Below are 15,549 nucleotides of genomic sequence, written 5' to 3'. Positions count from 1 at the left end.
CACAGACCCGACTTTATATGTAAGCGCATTCGTTCTTTCCGGAAAGAGAAACACGCTGGGAGGCAGAGATGAAGGGGAATGTCTGGGCCAAGAAGGAACAATGTGTGCGTGCCTGTGCAACGATTCTGGCGGCTGAAGATACTCAAGGCCCAGAACCTCTGTGACACCAGTGGCCACCCGGAGGTGGCTGGGCCTGAAGACAGTGGAAGCCTCTGGTCCCTTCCTGCTGGAGAGCAGACAAGGCGGTTCCTGTCTCCTCACGCCCAGCCAGTCTCCCCTCCGAGACAGAGCCTTACTTGGAGCCCCGACAGATTCCATTCAACTCCCTTTTCATTTCCGGAAGTGGTCAAAGAAAAACAAGGAGCAGTGACCCTGCCCCTACTAGCTGGGCCACGTCAGCCTCTCCCCCAGGCCTTGGCCTTTGTTTTCACTGTGGGAAGAGAAAATACTCTGTGACCTCCACACACTATGCAGAAGGGTGGCGGGCTTGCCTATTTTAAGAACTTTCTTGAACCCGCTGTTTCCTGGACCTAAGTGGCTTTAGGCCCTAAATAAAGTTCTCCCGGATCTCAGGGTTTAATAGCTGACACCAATATGCCACGGTGAATAAACAAAGACACTGGTTGTTCAGGGCAGTTGCAAAATACCAAGAAGGGGAAGGTGCTGCCTTGTGACCGGTCGCAGGGAAAAAAGCATCCTGTGGCATCAGAAGCAGGTATGGGTGGACTTAATAGAGGCAGGAAGAAAACCAGTTGAGGGAGAGAGTTACCCGGGGGTTATGAACTGTTGCGGGGACTTGGGGTGGGGGTGGGGGGCACGGGAAAGGGAGGGCAATGAAGCCACTGCCGACGCACCGACCGCCACGTCACGCCGGCCGCCGGGCCAAGCGTGCTGCAGGTGGTAACTGGTCGAGGCGGAATGAGCGCTATCCCCTTTGACAGATGGGGAAACCAAGGCTCAGGGAGGCCGAGCCTTCGTCAGAGTCGCAGGCTGGCAGGCGCGGGGCGGGGAGACGAAACCCTGGGCCCCCAGATTTCCAGCGTGCGTCACTCACCCGTGCCAGGCCCTGGGCTGAGCCCTTTCCATCCAGGTGATGTCATCCTTACAGCCGCCCACTTTCTTCCCCCATTTTGCAGGCAGGAAAATGGGGGCACACGGGTTAAGTACCTCGCTCCGGGCCACCCAGCTTGTGAACGGTAGGCCCTGGCTTCAAACTCAGGGCCAATGCCCGGCCCCAGGGCACTAGCCGCCTCGAGGCACCGCCTCTGGACCACTGGACACAGCGGTCTGGACCGCTGAAGGCCAGTGCAGGGCGGGGGGGGGGGAGCGGGTAGCAGACGCTGAGGAATCTGTCCTGTTGCGGGAAGGGACAGCGGCATGAGCCTGACAGCAAGCCCCCCAGCCTGCTCACCCGGGTCCCTACCCTGCGGGAGATCTCAAAGTCAGGGGCAGAAGGCTTTGAAAGCGGGAGTGTCCCTCGGGCCCCTGCCTCTGCCGCAGAGAGTGGCTCGGGGCTTTAAATGCAGGGCCCGGATTTGGCTCTTCGTCCTTCCCCATCACCCTCTCCAGGCCACTGTTTGTGTTTTTGTTTTCTTTAAGTGTATTTATTTATTTTGAGAAAGAGGGAGAGAGAGAGTTCAAGTGGAGGAGGGGCAGAGAGAGAAGGGGAGGGACAGAGGGAGACGGAGAGGGAGAGAGGGAGAGAGAGAGAGAATCCCAAGCAGGCTCCATACACTGTCAGCACGGAGCCCGATGCAGGGCTCGAACTGACGAGCCTCGAGATCGTGACCTGAGCTGAAATCGAGAGTCGGAAGCTCAACTGACTGAGCCACCGGGCGCCCCTCCAGGCCGCTGTGTTAACAGCATGCCAATGATCCTACAATTCCCGAAGACACATGCTCTGGAAATAAGTGAGTCGGGGAGATAGCCTGCACTGAAGCCGTTATCACTGAAAGCCGTGAATGATTCTTCAGCATTTCTGCAAAGTTTCGGAAAATAGATCACCCCCGCCAACAGATCCCTCTGAACTCGACTTCACCTTTTCTGATACATCAAGGATTATCTCCGAGAGCCTCAGGTGACGCTGTGGCACCATGACACCCACAAAGGTCAGGGACACGGCTCGCCCCCCACCCCACGTCCCCAACCCACACTATCGTAAAAGCTCGTACTTCCGTTTTGTGTCTCCGCTGGTCTGTTTCCCTCCTCGGCACTGAGCAATCTGGTCACGCTTCTTTCTGGCATCAGAGCAGCTCCTTCTAGAAGCCACGCTTGCCTTATCCCTCAGTCCCACCCTGGTTTAACGGGCTAGTGGCGTCTGCTCTAAGCCAGAAAATCACATAACCAAAACTTAAAACTGGGAATGAATAATTTATGAAACACAATTCGAGGGGCTTTGTGCTTAAAATGAGCTTGCTTGCTAACTTCATGCCTTGTGTGTGTGCACGGGAGAGAGAGAGAGAGAGAGAGAGAGAGAGAGAGAGGGAGAGAGAGAGGGAGAATATGCCTGTCGCCAATAAGCTAAGTGTCTGCAGATCACAAAGGCCAGGGTCCGGGACTCCTCACCTCAGTGAGACGGAGGTCTGCGGGGATCCGGTCTCCGATCGAGAGAGACACGATGTCTCCGGGAACCAGGTCTCGCGCAAGCAAATGCTGGAGTTTTCCTTCTCTGATGCTGCATGTGAAACGGTAAACAAACAAACAAACACACACACACACCCCGACATGCTGATCACATCCCACTTTTGCGGACTTTAGCCAATTTGAGCAAAGAATACAGAAGCAAGCTTTCTCTTTCAGTTACGGACAAACCCTCGCGCCTTCGTGGTTTTATCGTATTTTAAGGTCACACACGCTAAAAGACGTTTGGTGAAGCGTGTGGCTTCTGGGAGACCCTCGGCTTCATTTGAAACGCGGGCCCACTACTACTGTTTACCCTGCCTGGAAACAAGGCGGAGCCACGTGGCCTCCAGAAGCTTCTGCAGGTGTAAGTCAGCAGCTCTAAAGCTTCCTTAATGGAGCCAGTGACTAGAGGCACTTCTGTCCTCAGAGAAGACACCGCTCGGGCACAGAGCACTGTCTCCAGGACTCAGCCTGGCAGAGCTGGGGGGGGGGGGCATCTTACGGGCCCGAGAAGCCCGGGACCTCCTTTCCCGCTGGGCCATGACCCCTGCTCACGGCCGTGCCAGTAACAAGCCGCGTGCTTCTGGGCGCAGGCTCCCGCTGCAATCCCCCCATTCGCCACCCTCCCCGGACGCCACAGTCCCAGCTGGGCTCCCGCCCCGTCCCTGGCCGTCTTCTCTCTGTCCCACACGCCGCGGCCAGAGGGCTCTTAAAACGCAAAGATCAGGGCCACCTGGGCGGCTCAGCCGGTTAAGGGTCCGAGTCTTGGCTTCAGCTCAGGTCATGATCTCACGGTTCGTGAGTTCTAGCCCCACATAGGGCTCTGCGCTGACAGCACGCAGCCTGCTTTGGTTCTCTGTCCCCCCCTCTCTCTGCACACCCCTGCTTGTGCCCTCTCTCTCTTTCTCAAAATAAATTTTAAAAAAACCCACAAAAAAGCAGATAAAAAACCAGATCACAAGTTCTTACTGCTTCAAACCTCCAACGGCTTTCGATGACCTTGGGCTCAAACCCAAAGGCCCTGCTAAGGCCCCCTTGACTGGGTCCCGCCCCCTCCCGCACTCCTGCCATCCAGCCCTGAAACACACCCAGCCCTTTCTGGCCTCAAGCTCTTTGCCAACCTCGGACGTGGAAGCAGACATTCCCCTCTTCTTCGTTAACAGATTTCACTCTTGTTCAGATAGCCACCCTTTCCCACCTCGAGCCGTCCGCTCCAGCGAGTGGCTTCTGACTGGCTGAGACCATCGGGGTGAGCCCAGCCCCTGCCCAGGACTGGCTTAGGCACAGGCACTTTCCGTAACACTGGCTTGTGAGACACGAATGGACATTTCCTGGGGGCGCGTGAGAAAGGCTTCCCCATTCAGAAAATAAAAGCACCACGGGGCCCCTGGGTGGCTCAGCTGGTTGAGCGTCCGGCTTCGGCTCGGGTCACGATCTCACGGTCCGTGAGTTCGAGCCCCGCGTCGGGCTCTGTGCTGGCAGCTCGGAGCCTGGAGCCTGCTTCCGACTTGGTGTCTCCCTCTCTCTCTCTGCCCTGCCCCCACTCGCGCTCTGTCTCTGTCTCTCTCTCTCCCTTTCTCTCAAAAGTAAATAAAAACATTTAAAAAACGAGAAATAAAAGCACCAGGCCCCCCATGTCATCTCCAGCTGACCAACCACACTGTCCCTGCCACCCGAGGCCCCTTGCCCTGAGACACCACGATTTCTCTGGTTTGTGCAGCTTGGCTGTCCCTTGCAGCCACGAGCACGCATCAGACGTTTCCCTCAACTCTCCACGGCTGGCTCCTTCCATCTCTCAGGTCCCAACCTAAAATGTCAGCTCCTCCTTAAAGGTCAGGTCAGGGCAGCCTGCTCACCAGCTACCGAAAGCCGTTCCCACTCTCGCATCGGGTACTACTGTGTCTCCATGAGGTTTCCTGTGGTTTCAGGTGCGGGGGCCCCTTCTGGCTCGAATGCACCTGCCGTATTCCAAAATCGTCTCGTTCCTTCCCTTTATTATCTGCCTCCCCTGGTAGGAGTGTGTGCTCTCTGATGGTCGAGGCCTTCCCTTCTCGTTCCCCGGGGTAACCCTGGCATGATTTCTCCTGGCACACAGTAGGTGCTCAATAAATACGTAACGGCTCCACGAAGGACGGAGGTCTGTTCCTCCCGGCGTGGAGAACAGACACCGAGACAGAGGCTGCGTATCTTCGGTGCCCTTTCCATTCTACCAGCCTGCCTGTCATCGCTGTTCTTGAAAATAGAACTGTCTTTTAGAAGTGACTTCCGGGGACATCAATAAGGCATACTGTCCGCCTGAAAGGCCGAGACCTGATATTTACACTCAAGATCAGATCATCAGACCACATGAACCATTTATGTGCCCGTTTGTTTGTAGGATTACGTCACATGTCACACATCTGGATTTCTGACAGCCTGGCTCATCTTCTTATTAAGCCCCGTCACGTTTGGTGCCCCCAGTGAACCTTCTAGAATCGACTCACCTTCTCTTGCCCTTCCACATCATCCTCTTTTTGTCTCGGTTACCGGTTATTCTCTGCCTTGTGTTACACACACACACACACACACACACGCGCGCACACACACACACACACACACACACACACACCCCTCGCTTGCTGGCTTCTTGGGAGGTGGGACGCAACCCACTAGAGCTTTCTACCCCAGCTGTGGGACGCACCTGTGCCATATGTATCTAGATACATGTTCAGGTTCTTCCCCAAACATCATCTTTGAGAAAACAGAGGGTTACTATGTGTCTAAACCCTTCCCAAGCCCCTGGAACCGTGAGATACTTTTGGCTACTTTGTTGTAAGCAGCAGGTGCATATTTGGGAAAGACACTGGCCCCAAAACAACTTGAGCAGAGCCAGCCAGGGGGTGGGGGAGGGGCGCAGACTTGGCCCTTTCCTGAAATCAGTCCATTTTCACCAGGAGAGACTAGAAAATTCACTGGCAAACTAGAAATGACATCAAGAAAATGCCAGGCCCCAAACACTGTCTGCCGGGTGTCGGCCGCGTCCCTACCCTGGGGCAGCGGACTGTGCGCCTCCCAGAAGCCTCAGCTGTCCCGCCGGCTACTGAAGTTCAGCGAAACGAAGAACTCACTTCCCCAGCCACCCTGACGTGGTCCTAGGTGAGTAGTGGTTCGTCCTGCACGGCGTGGATTACAGAGCATCCCAGAAAGTTCTACTGCATAGCACTGCATTCTTGGTCTCCCTGTGTCCCTTTCAAACGCCTCTGGGGATGGCCGTGTGGTAACAACGGGCGACGCGGAAACGTCCAGGCAGGAAAGAGGCCGGCGGGGCCGCTGAGGCCAGCCTTGCAACGTCTCACCCCACAGCCCAACGGCCCGAAGCCTCGGCCTGTTTGAGCCCCGCGTCGCGACCGCTCAGTCCACCCAGTCCAGCCGTGCCCACCATACCACGGGGGTCGCCGGCTGTTCTCTTCCCAAATCCACTCCCGCCACCCATGGCCCCAGCCCCGGCACTCTCATTAGACCCTGATGAGACGGTGAAAGCCCAGAGAAGTCGAACGACGTGCCCAAGGACACACAGTAATCCGTTGGCAAGGCAGACGCCGTGCCTCCCAACCCCCAGGAAGGCGGGGTTCCCCTCCATCACACCACAAGGGACACAGACTTGGCAAACTTTTGCCAACCCCACCAGCCCACTGGCTGCCCCGAGGAACCCAGAAGCCCCAGGCCATCTCTGACTCACCAGTTACATTCGGGAGGGACCAGCTTGGTCAACTCCTCCAGCGATTTTTCAGATCTGTATTCCTGGCGGGAAGCACATCCGACATGACATTCAAGGCTGGGAATTCCGAGGCTCCCGTCACACCTGGGTTACCCTGCCCGAGACCTCAGGAGAGAGCTACGCACCTGGATGAAGGCGACGGTCACCACGATAAGCACCGCCTAGGGAGCAAACAGGGAGGGGGTGTCAGCACCCAGCTCTTCCACGAGTGAGCGAGCGGGCCCGCGGAAGGTGGACCACGGCACCCGGCCTTGCCAACTCTGTTCCCTTCTTGCAAAACAAGCACACAGAAATTTATAAAACGGATGCGACCCCCCCCCTCAAAAAAAAAAGAACAGAAAAATCATCCCAAATTCTGGTATCCAAAGATTCACATTTTGGGGTACCCTTCTAGATTTTTCTGCACAGACACACAACACAGGATCCTATAGTACAGACATATTCTTTTATTATTATTATTATTATTATTTTAATATTTTTATTTATTTTTGAGAGAGAGAGAGAGCATGAGCAGGGGAGGGGCAGAGAGAGAGGGAGACACAGAGTCTGAAGCAGGCTCCAGGCTCCCAGCTGTCAGCACAGAGCCCGACGCGGGGCTCGAACCCACGAACTGTGAGATCACGGCCTGAACCAAAGCCGGACGCTCAACCGACTGAGCCACCCGGGCGCCCCTGGACTGTACACTTTAAAACGCTTACTTTTTAAATGATGCGACTTTCACCTAAATTAAGAAGAAATCCTTTTTAAGCAGGTGCTCGGTGGTCACCTCGGGGAAGCAGCTCACAAAGGACCACTCTGTGGACCGGTCTCTGTGCTACCTGCACAGACGGGACAGAGCAGTTCCAGCCCGGGGGTCTCGGCCAAGGAATTCACCTCGACACTGTTCCCAACAGGAAGGAACCAGAGGCCACCTGGCTCTCCGCCAAGACAGCGACGGCAAAATTCACTGGGACACCGCCGTGCGGGGCAGAGACGGACGTGGCAAAGGCCCACAAGGCCCCGGGCACTCACCACGGCGATACTGACGGCGTCCCCATACTCCTTCGTGAGGATGCTCACCAAGGCGGAGGCCAGGAGGAGCAGGATCAGGGGGTTCTTAAACTGAAAAGTGAAAACAGGGCGGTGGGGGGGGGGGGGCCGGTGAGGGCTTCTTTTCCAGTCCCTCCCCCCTAGGACGCAACCCTCTGCTCGAGGCCGGGCTCCCGGGCCGGCACCACAGGGGCCCGAGCGCTAGGGAGAAATACCGCCCCGTCCGAAGGGTCCCCTCCACCCGAAATCCCACCTCTGCTGTTTCACTGACACTGGCTCCCTGGGGGTCGCCCAACACCGTGCCTGTCCAGACGCCGGCCCCGGCCCTGCCTTGGAGGTCCCGGTCCCACCTTGCCACGTCTCCATGACGCTCCAGGGCAGGACCCAGCCCCTCTGATGGCTGGCCAGAGCTGGCCCAGCATGGCCTAAGGGTCCCCTTCGCTCCACCAGCTCCCCAGTCCCATGTGTCCCAACTACACCAACCTGCTCCTGTAACTAACTGCCTCGGGGGCCTCCGGGGAGGTCGTTCCGGTCGACGGGTGTCACAGAAACTTCCCGAAAGGGTGTTTACTTTATTGTTTCATGGATCTGCCCCCTCATTTCACAGACTACATAGTATCTCATGTTACAGACGATCGAAAGGAAACAGAAACACAAACACATAAAAACAGCAAGAGAGAGAATAGACCAAAGATTAGGATCGAGGTGAAAGTCAAGGTGTCAACAGGCAAGTCATAATTGTTTAAGATGGGGCCGTGCTAAAAGGATTCAGTCTCCGGAATCTGCTCTAAAAGGCTGCAGAGAAAAGGGGGGGGGGTGGATAAAAGTGGGTCAAATGGACTGATAATCATCGAAGGCAGATAATGGGTATGTGGGGGTCATTATATTATTCTACTTATGCATAGTTTTGAAAACGTCCCTAATGAAAGATTAACGAAGGGTTTGCCCAGCGAAGTCCCACTGTCGCTTCTGAGAGTCTCGGGGCAGCCGGCAGAGCGAGGGGCTGAGAGGCCCTGGGCTGCGCCCAGCACTGCGGGCAGAGCTCACTGCCAAGGCCATGCACTCCCCGACGGAGGCAGACACACCCTTTCCTCAGAAATCCGGGAGAACGAAGTCCAAGAGAAGAGGGGAACGTGAGCTCCGGAAAGCCCACGGAGGTGCGTCAGTGTCCTGGGGCTGCTGTGATAAATGACCACGACCTGGGGGGGCTTTGAACACCGGGGGCTGGTTCTCGCCCAATTCCGGAGGCCGGAACTCCAGATCAAGGTGCTGATGCGGCCACAGTCTCTTCTGGAGGCTCTGGGAGAGAATCCTTCCCGCCTCTTCCAGCTTCTGGGGGTTCCAGCCATCCCTGGGGCTCTTGCCTTGTAAGACATGCCCCGCCTGGGTCACACGGCCCTCTCCTCCCTGTGGGTGTCTCTGTGTGTCTCCCCTCTTCTTATTAGGGTCACCAGGCATTGGATTTAGGGCCACTCTGACCAGTCTGGCCTGCTCTGGACTAGCCACCTGTGCAAAGACCTTCTTTTCCAAATAAGAGAATATTCTGAGGTTCTGGGTAGATGTGAATTGGGGAGGACACCACTGAACCTGGGGCAGAGAGGAGAAACGCCTCAGTCCAGGAGAGCTAGGAGTAAGATTTCGTTTCGGCCCGGAGCCCGTCACAGACTTGCCATCTGATTGGATAGAGGTGAGACGGTAAGAGAGACACAAACACGGGCCGGGCACCCGTAACGCACCAGGCACTGGGCGCCTTAAATCTCCAGGCCACCTTCTGAAGCTCGGTTAGCCTCCCATGCACCAGGCCTCTCCTGCCCCAGGGCCTTTGCACTTCCTCCTCCTGCACATCCTTCCTCCAGACCCTCGCACGGCTCCCTTGTCTCCTTCCTTTGGGTCTCTGTTCGAAGATCACCTCCTCTGGGCACCAGTCGAATGGCTCCCCTGACCACGCAGCCCAAAAAAGCCGCCCTGCTATCGTTTCCTAACGGCCGTCCTGACCACAGTCAGTGGTGACGGATGACACAGGAAGCTGGCCGTCTGTCTTCCCCAAAGCAGAAAGTCGGTGTGGCTGCTGCTCTACGCACAATGCCTAGCCCGTGGCCAGCAACGTGGAAAGCACTTATCTAGAATGAATAAATGAGTGAATGAATGAATGAAGCGGCCCGCACCCATTTTGAGGCAGGGGAACTTGACGGTTGGTGGGGTTGGAACTCCTACTCAAGGTCACATAGCAGAGCAGAGACCAGCACTAGGTCTGTCCTGCCTCAGGTGCATGTCCTCCTGTCCGGGTCACTTCCATAAGGCCACCTGGCTCCCTGCCCTGCCCTCCCCTCCCCTCCCTGCAGGCCACACCCACCCGGGACTCCCGGAACAACAAGACTATTTCTGGACACAGGGTCCCTCCAGCCCCGGGCTCCGGGCCAGCTCAGGGCTGTGCATCCTGGCGGGGGCCACTCTGAGACCTGGGACCAGGTGCTGGTCTCCAGCCAGGCCTGGGTCAAGTGCCACCTTGAACCCCAGTTCCAGTCCCACAGGCTCGGCCCTCTCTGGAGCTGGACCCAGACGGCTCTTCCACACCGGCATCACCAGCCCCCCTCCTTCCCCCACCTTGAGACCATCCCAAGCACCCGCCACAGGCGAGTCACCGTGAGACACAGCAGACAGGTGGCCGACCCATGTGCCACGGGCACTGCTCTGACCGCAGATGATTAGACTCTTCCTGGCTCGGGGCCCCTCTAAGGCCACACGTAAAGGGACACAGGCGGGAAGGGTCTGCGGAAGGCTCACCGTGCGGGCCACGGGCAATACACTAGGTGAACGGTAACGCTAAAACCCACCGACATCTTACCGAGCGCCTCGTCTGTGCCACGCTCCGGGCACACGCCTAGCCTCCCCCCAACCTGAGGACACAGTATCGTCAAATGTCCCTGCTTGACCAATGAGCAGCCGGAGGCTCTGAGAGAAACTGAACTGTCCAAGGATTCACGTCGGCCAGCCCGACTCTTAACTGCCAGCTTCAACCAGGGCCAACCGGTAGGCATGGGGGTGGGGGCCCACGACAGAAAGTCCTTAAATGCGCTAAGCCGCCCTCTTCTCGTGTAAAACCCAGAACAGCAGGGACGTACTAGTTCCAATCTCCAGACAGCGCAACCGGGCTCAAGGAGGTTCAAGGCCCGGCCCGAAGTGTCACAAGGCTGGAAACTGGGGCTGGAACCCTGCTGGCCTGACTCTAATCTACCTTGGCCTTGCGACCCTGGGGCCACGCGTCTCGGGTCATGCTGAGGCGGGATTCCTAACGGCGATTCGCTGGAGACAGAGAAGCAGGGCTGTCTCTCGAGGTGGAGAGCTCCCTGTCGCCGGAGGCAAGCAGGGTGGTCAACACCTGGAACAGAGCCAGTGCTCTCCACGCACGTGTAAGTGAGTGCGGATGATTTTCTGTCCCCGTCAAGGATGGGCAAACACAGCCACGGGAGTTGCCTTCTAGACCTGCAGGGAAGCCCACAGATGGATCCCTGAACGGACAAGCTTACGCTGAATAAGCAGGCTCCCTGCTCTTAGAAACGTAAGAGGTCTCATTTCTGGAAAGCCCTTGGCTGGCATCTGTAGGAGTTTGGTGTTTTTTTTTTTAATTTTTTAATGTTTATTTATTTTTGAGACAGAGAGAGAGCATGAACAGGGGAGGGGCAGAGAGAGAGGGAGACACAGAATTTGAAACAGGCTCCAGGCTCTGAGCTGTCAGCACAGAGCCCGACGCGGGGCTCGAACTCACGGACCGCGAGATCATGACCTGAGCCGAAGTCAGACGCTTAACCGACCAAGCCACCCAGGCACCCCTGTAGGAGTTTTAACACAGCCGAGGCAGGAAGGGGCAGTCAGCGCTGGACAGACCGAGGCCCAGCTGCAGAGGGGAGACCGTCAGTCCCCCCCGCCTGTGTCTGCCTGCTTCCCTGAACTCTAACTTCCAGGAGCCTCCACTGGTTCCTTCCAACCCTGGGATTCCGGGAAGCTTCTGGGCTGGCTAAAGCCACCTAGGCATCCAGAAGCTGACTTGGGTGCCAAACGCGTCCATGAAAGATATCCCCAGTGTGCTGAGACCTGACAAATGAGCGGCTGGTGCGGGGGGGGGGGGGGGGGGGACTAGAGGGGAGTAGAGACAGAGGATGCTGCACAGAGGGCTGTGATTGGTCCGTCAAGCGGCCAATCACGAAGCTTTAAGTGCTGAGCCAATAGGAAGGCCGCTGAAGCCTGGGGCAGCCGGGGTACCACAGACTGGAGGGAGAAGTGTCAGGTTCAGGAGGGGAAACCAAGGCAGTCTGAATGTCTGCAGGTGTCTGGGGTAGTCAGCCTGTTAACCGGGGGGGTTCTGAACTGGCACTGGGTAGGCAGTAAGGGCGTTGACTTCCAGATCAGAACTTGCAGCCACGTGTATTTCAAAGCTTTCTTTCCTCTTCCCTGTGGCTTCCAGGCATCTGACTCGTGTGCCTTCCACTTGGCTTTGGGCCAGCACCGAGGGCAGAGGCGAAGGGCAGGTATCATTCACGGTCATGGCTGCCTGGGGAGTTGGTGAGCTGCTCGTGGCCATCAGGCTAAAAGCAGCCCGAACGAGCAGGGAGCCTTCTCTATAGCACGGCCGCCCTGCAGCCCAGACTGGTCCAAGGACACCTCCAACCAATATCTAAACACCGAACGGCAATTCCGCACGCTCGGGCCGACACTAGCTAACGCAAGGAAAGACCCCTACCTGATCGAGGTATTTCCTCCACACGGGCTCGGTGTTATCGGCGACAAACTCATTCCAGCCATGGACCAGCCTGCGTTGCGACACCGAGAACTCGGACAGCCCGTTCTGTAAGTCCACCTGGAAGGACACGGTTAAGCACGGGCTCACCGAAGGGCCAGGCAGGACTGGGGAACCCACCCCGCAGAGCTTCTACTCCGGAAGCCGGCCACTGCCACCGTGGACAAGGAAACCGGGCTGTCCACAGAGGAGAAGGAACTTGTTGAAAGGCCCTGAGCAAACAGGGACAGAGAGAGAGAAGGGGAAAGCCCACAGTCCAGTTCTGTCTCAATCGGACCGCCCTCCTGCCCTGTAATTACAGCAGAAAAGACAACCTCGGGCCACAATTTCAATGAAGGGAACTGTAGCCAGGAATTCCAGAAACGTAGAAACGCTTCTGTTTACTTCTTTAAAAAAAAAAAAAAAAAATTCGCCTTGGAAATGTCAAATGCTGCACCTGCCGTGGAGAGCGGTATGGAGGGTCGCCCCCCCCCCCCGTTAAAAATGGGATCCCCACCTGCTGCGGCCCACATCCCTATGTGAGGTGTCTAGAGGGCTCAGACTCCCAGAGGTGCAAAGGAGGAGGCGGGTGCCAGGGGCCGGGTGGCAGGGAGGGTGGAGCGAATGTTTCGCGGGGACGGGGCCTCGGTTTTGCAAGACGGAAACTTCTGGAGGCTGGTTGCACCCCAGCGTGAATGCGCTCAACGGTCCCAAACGGTACACTCAACGATGGCACGTTTTACGTTGAGCGTGTTACCGTAATTAAGAATTAAAAAGAAAAAAAAATGGAGAAAAGGCCCGTCCTTAGAAACAAGAGCTCAAATTACTATTATCTGTAATAATTATGACCTGGCATTGTGCCAGATACAACTCCAAGCTCTTTGCACAGCATTAAAGCAATAATTATGCGAGGGAACGTGGTCGTTCCCCAAAGGCACGTCACCCCAGCGTATAAAAGAGAACGTGCGTGGACAGGCGGGCGTTACGGGGTTGAGCTCTGTCAGACTGCCCGGATTCAAGTCTTGCCCTGCCCCTCCGGGACTGCGCGGATGACCGCGTTCTCTGGGTCTCTGAGTAAGAGAAGTACAGACAGGTTTGGGGGGGACGCCTGCCCTCGGGTAAGGGCCCCATGAGGGCCAGCTCCACCGACAGCAATGACGAGACGACTGACGATGACAATGGTCCCCGTGGGATGTCAGAACGGCTCAACAGGAGTCACGTTTTCTAGCAGTGGTGAGAAAAACGCATAACAACACAGAATTCTAGATCGGGGCTGTGGGGGGCTTTCTTCTGAAGCTGAGAGCCTCCCCATCCCAGCATCAAACGCAAATTCAAGTCTTACATGAAACGCTCTGGCCAAGTCCTCTCTGTGACATTTGCTTGCCTCCTTGGGTGACAGAGCCACCACTGTTTTCTCTTTCTCGATGGCCTTCAGCTCACATTGTCCACCAATCTGTGAAAAAAAGCAGGATTGCTGTTAAGCAAGCGGCAATTTTGTACTGACGCGTTATTTTCGAAGCATAACATACACGGACAAAGTGCGCATTATCTTTTTTTTTGTAGTTCAAAGAAAACAGTTTTTTAACGTGTATTCATTTTTGAGACACACAGTGTGAGTGGGGGCGGGGCAGAGAGAGAGGGAGGCACAGAATCGGAAGCGGGCTCCAGGCTCCGAGCCGTCAGCACAGAGCCCGACGCGGGGCTCGAACTCACAAACTGGGAGACCATGACCTGAGCCGAAGTCGGACGCTCAACCGACTGAGCCCCCCGGGCGCCCCTACCCGTTCTACCCTTGATGGACCTTTGGGTTATTTCCAGCAGTCGGTTGTTACTGATGCATCTGTTTTTAAGCAAACTTATTTTACGGAATTGGAACTCGCAAAGCGGAGAGAGAAAGGTGACGACGTACACGTTCAGAATCTCGAACCTTGAACTTCTGGGATTCGCGGTCACGTATGTGCTACGTTGTAGCGAAAGCCCCTGATGCTGAGAGGTGATATCACCGCCTGTTCCTGCGAGTCATTTGCAATAACCCAAGCAAAGCGGGGGGCCCAGCCGAGCTCTGGGAATCAGATAGGCCTGGATAGAAGTCAGAGGAAGTGTCTGGAGGGCACGGGAAGACAACACAGGAAAGCTCAATCAGGAAAAGGCTAGGTAGTTCTGCAAAGCGATTCCTAGTATTATGTCCCCCGGGACATGATAATCATCTTTTTCTTTTCCAGGAAGCAGGTTGTTGGGCGGCGGGAAGGAGGAAGGAGGCATCAGCCAACCTCTTACTTCAGCTGAAAGAGACAGAGCAGATTCCGCTTTTCCCTCTCGCCAGCCCCCATCCCTGACGTGGCCCCCCCAAGTGCCTCGCTGCCTAGAAATGTTCTGCCAAGCCTAAACCCAGCAGAAGAAGAGAAATGATAAAGATCAGAGCAGAAATAAACAATACAGAATCTAAAAAAACTGTAGAGCAGATCAACGAAACCAAGAGTTGGTTTTTTGAAAAAATAAACAAAATTGACAAGCCTCTAGCCAGGCTTCTCAAAAAAGAAAAGGGAGATGACCCAAATAGATAAAATCATGAATGAAAATGGAATGATTACAACCAATCCCTCAGAGACACAAACAATTATCAGGGAATACTATGAAAAATTATATGCCAACAAATTGGACAACCTTGAAGAAATGGACAAATTCCTAAACACCCACACTCTTCCAAAACTCAATCAGGAGGAAATAGAAAGCTTGAACAGACCCATAACCAGCGAAGAAATTGAATCGGTTATCAAAAATCTCCCAACAAATAAGAGTCCAGGACCAGATGGCTTCCCAGGGGAGTTCTACCAGACGTGTAAAGCAGAGATAATACCTATCCTTCTCAAGCTATTCCAAGAAATAGAAAGGGAAGGAAAACTTCCAGACTCATTCTATGAAGCCAGTATTACTTTGATTCCTAAACCAGACAGAGACCCAGTAAAAAAAGAGAACTACAGGCCAATATCCCTGATGAATATGGATGCAAAAATTCTCAATAAGATACTAGCAAATCGAATTCAACAGCATATAAAAAGAATTATTCACCATGATCAAGTGGGATTCATTCCTGGGATGCAGGGCTGGTTCAACATTCGCAAATCGATCAACGTGATACATCACATTAACAAAAAAAAAGAGAAGAACCATATGATCCTGTCAATCGATGCAGAAAAGGCCTTTGACAAAATCCAGCACCCTTTCTTAATAAAAACCCTTGAGAAAGTCGGGATAGAAGGAACATACTTAAAGATCATAAAAGCCATTTATGAAAAGCCCACAGCTAACATCATCCTCAATGGGGAAAAACTGAGAGCTTTTTCCCTGAGATCAGGAACACGACAGG

At 55.1% G+C, this 15,549-nt stretch overlaps 1 protein-coding gene across 4 annotated transcripts in view; it reads right to left on the bottom strand.

Moving 5' to 3' along the window:
- ATP2C2 (ATPase secretory pathway Ca2+ transporting 2) overlaps positions 1-15,549 on the bottom strand; it is a 63,657-nt gene that overhangs the window by 28,656 nt on the left and 19,452 nt on the right. For 3 of the 4 annotated variants that reach the window (XM_058708775.1, XM_058708777.1, XM_058708776.1), the window contains exons 2-7: positions 13,525-13,635; positions 12,147-12,263; positions 7,391-7,480; positions 6,505-6,540; positions 6,341-6,402; positions 2,566-2,674 (exon numbers count right to left, since the gene is read on the bottom strand). In XM_058708775.1, coding sequence (XP_058564758.1) covers positions 2,566-2,674; positions 6,341-6,402; positions 6,505-6,540; positions 7,391-7,480; positions 12,147-12,263; positions 13,525-13,635 — 525 coding nt within the window. The remainder of the gene's footprint in view (positions 1-2,565; positions 2,675-6,340; positions 6,403-6,504; positions 6,541-7,390; positions 7,481-12,146; positions 12,264-13,524; positions 13,636-15,549) is intronic. The other variant, XM_058708778.1, reaches the window with a different exon arrangement.

This window comes from Neofelis nebulosa, chromosome 17 (genome assembly GCF_028018385.1).
Source record: "Neofelis nebulosa isolate mNeoNeb1 chromosome 17, mNeoNeb1.pri, whole genome shotgun sequence".
Lineage (NCBI taxonomy): Eukaryota > Metazoa > Chordata > Mammalia > Carnivora > Felidae > Neofelis > Neofelis nebulosa.
This window is presented reverse-complemented; position numbering and strand designations above follow the sequence as displayed.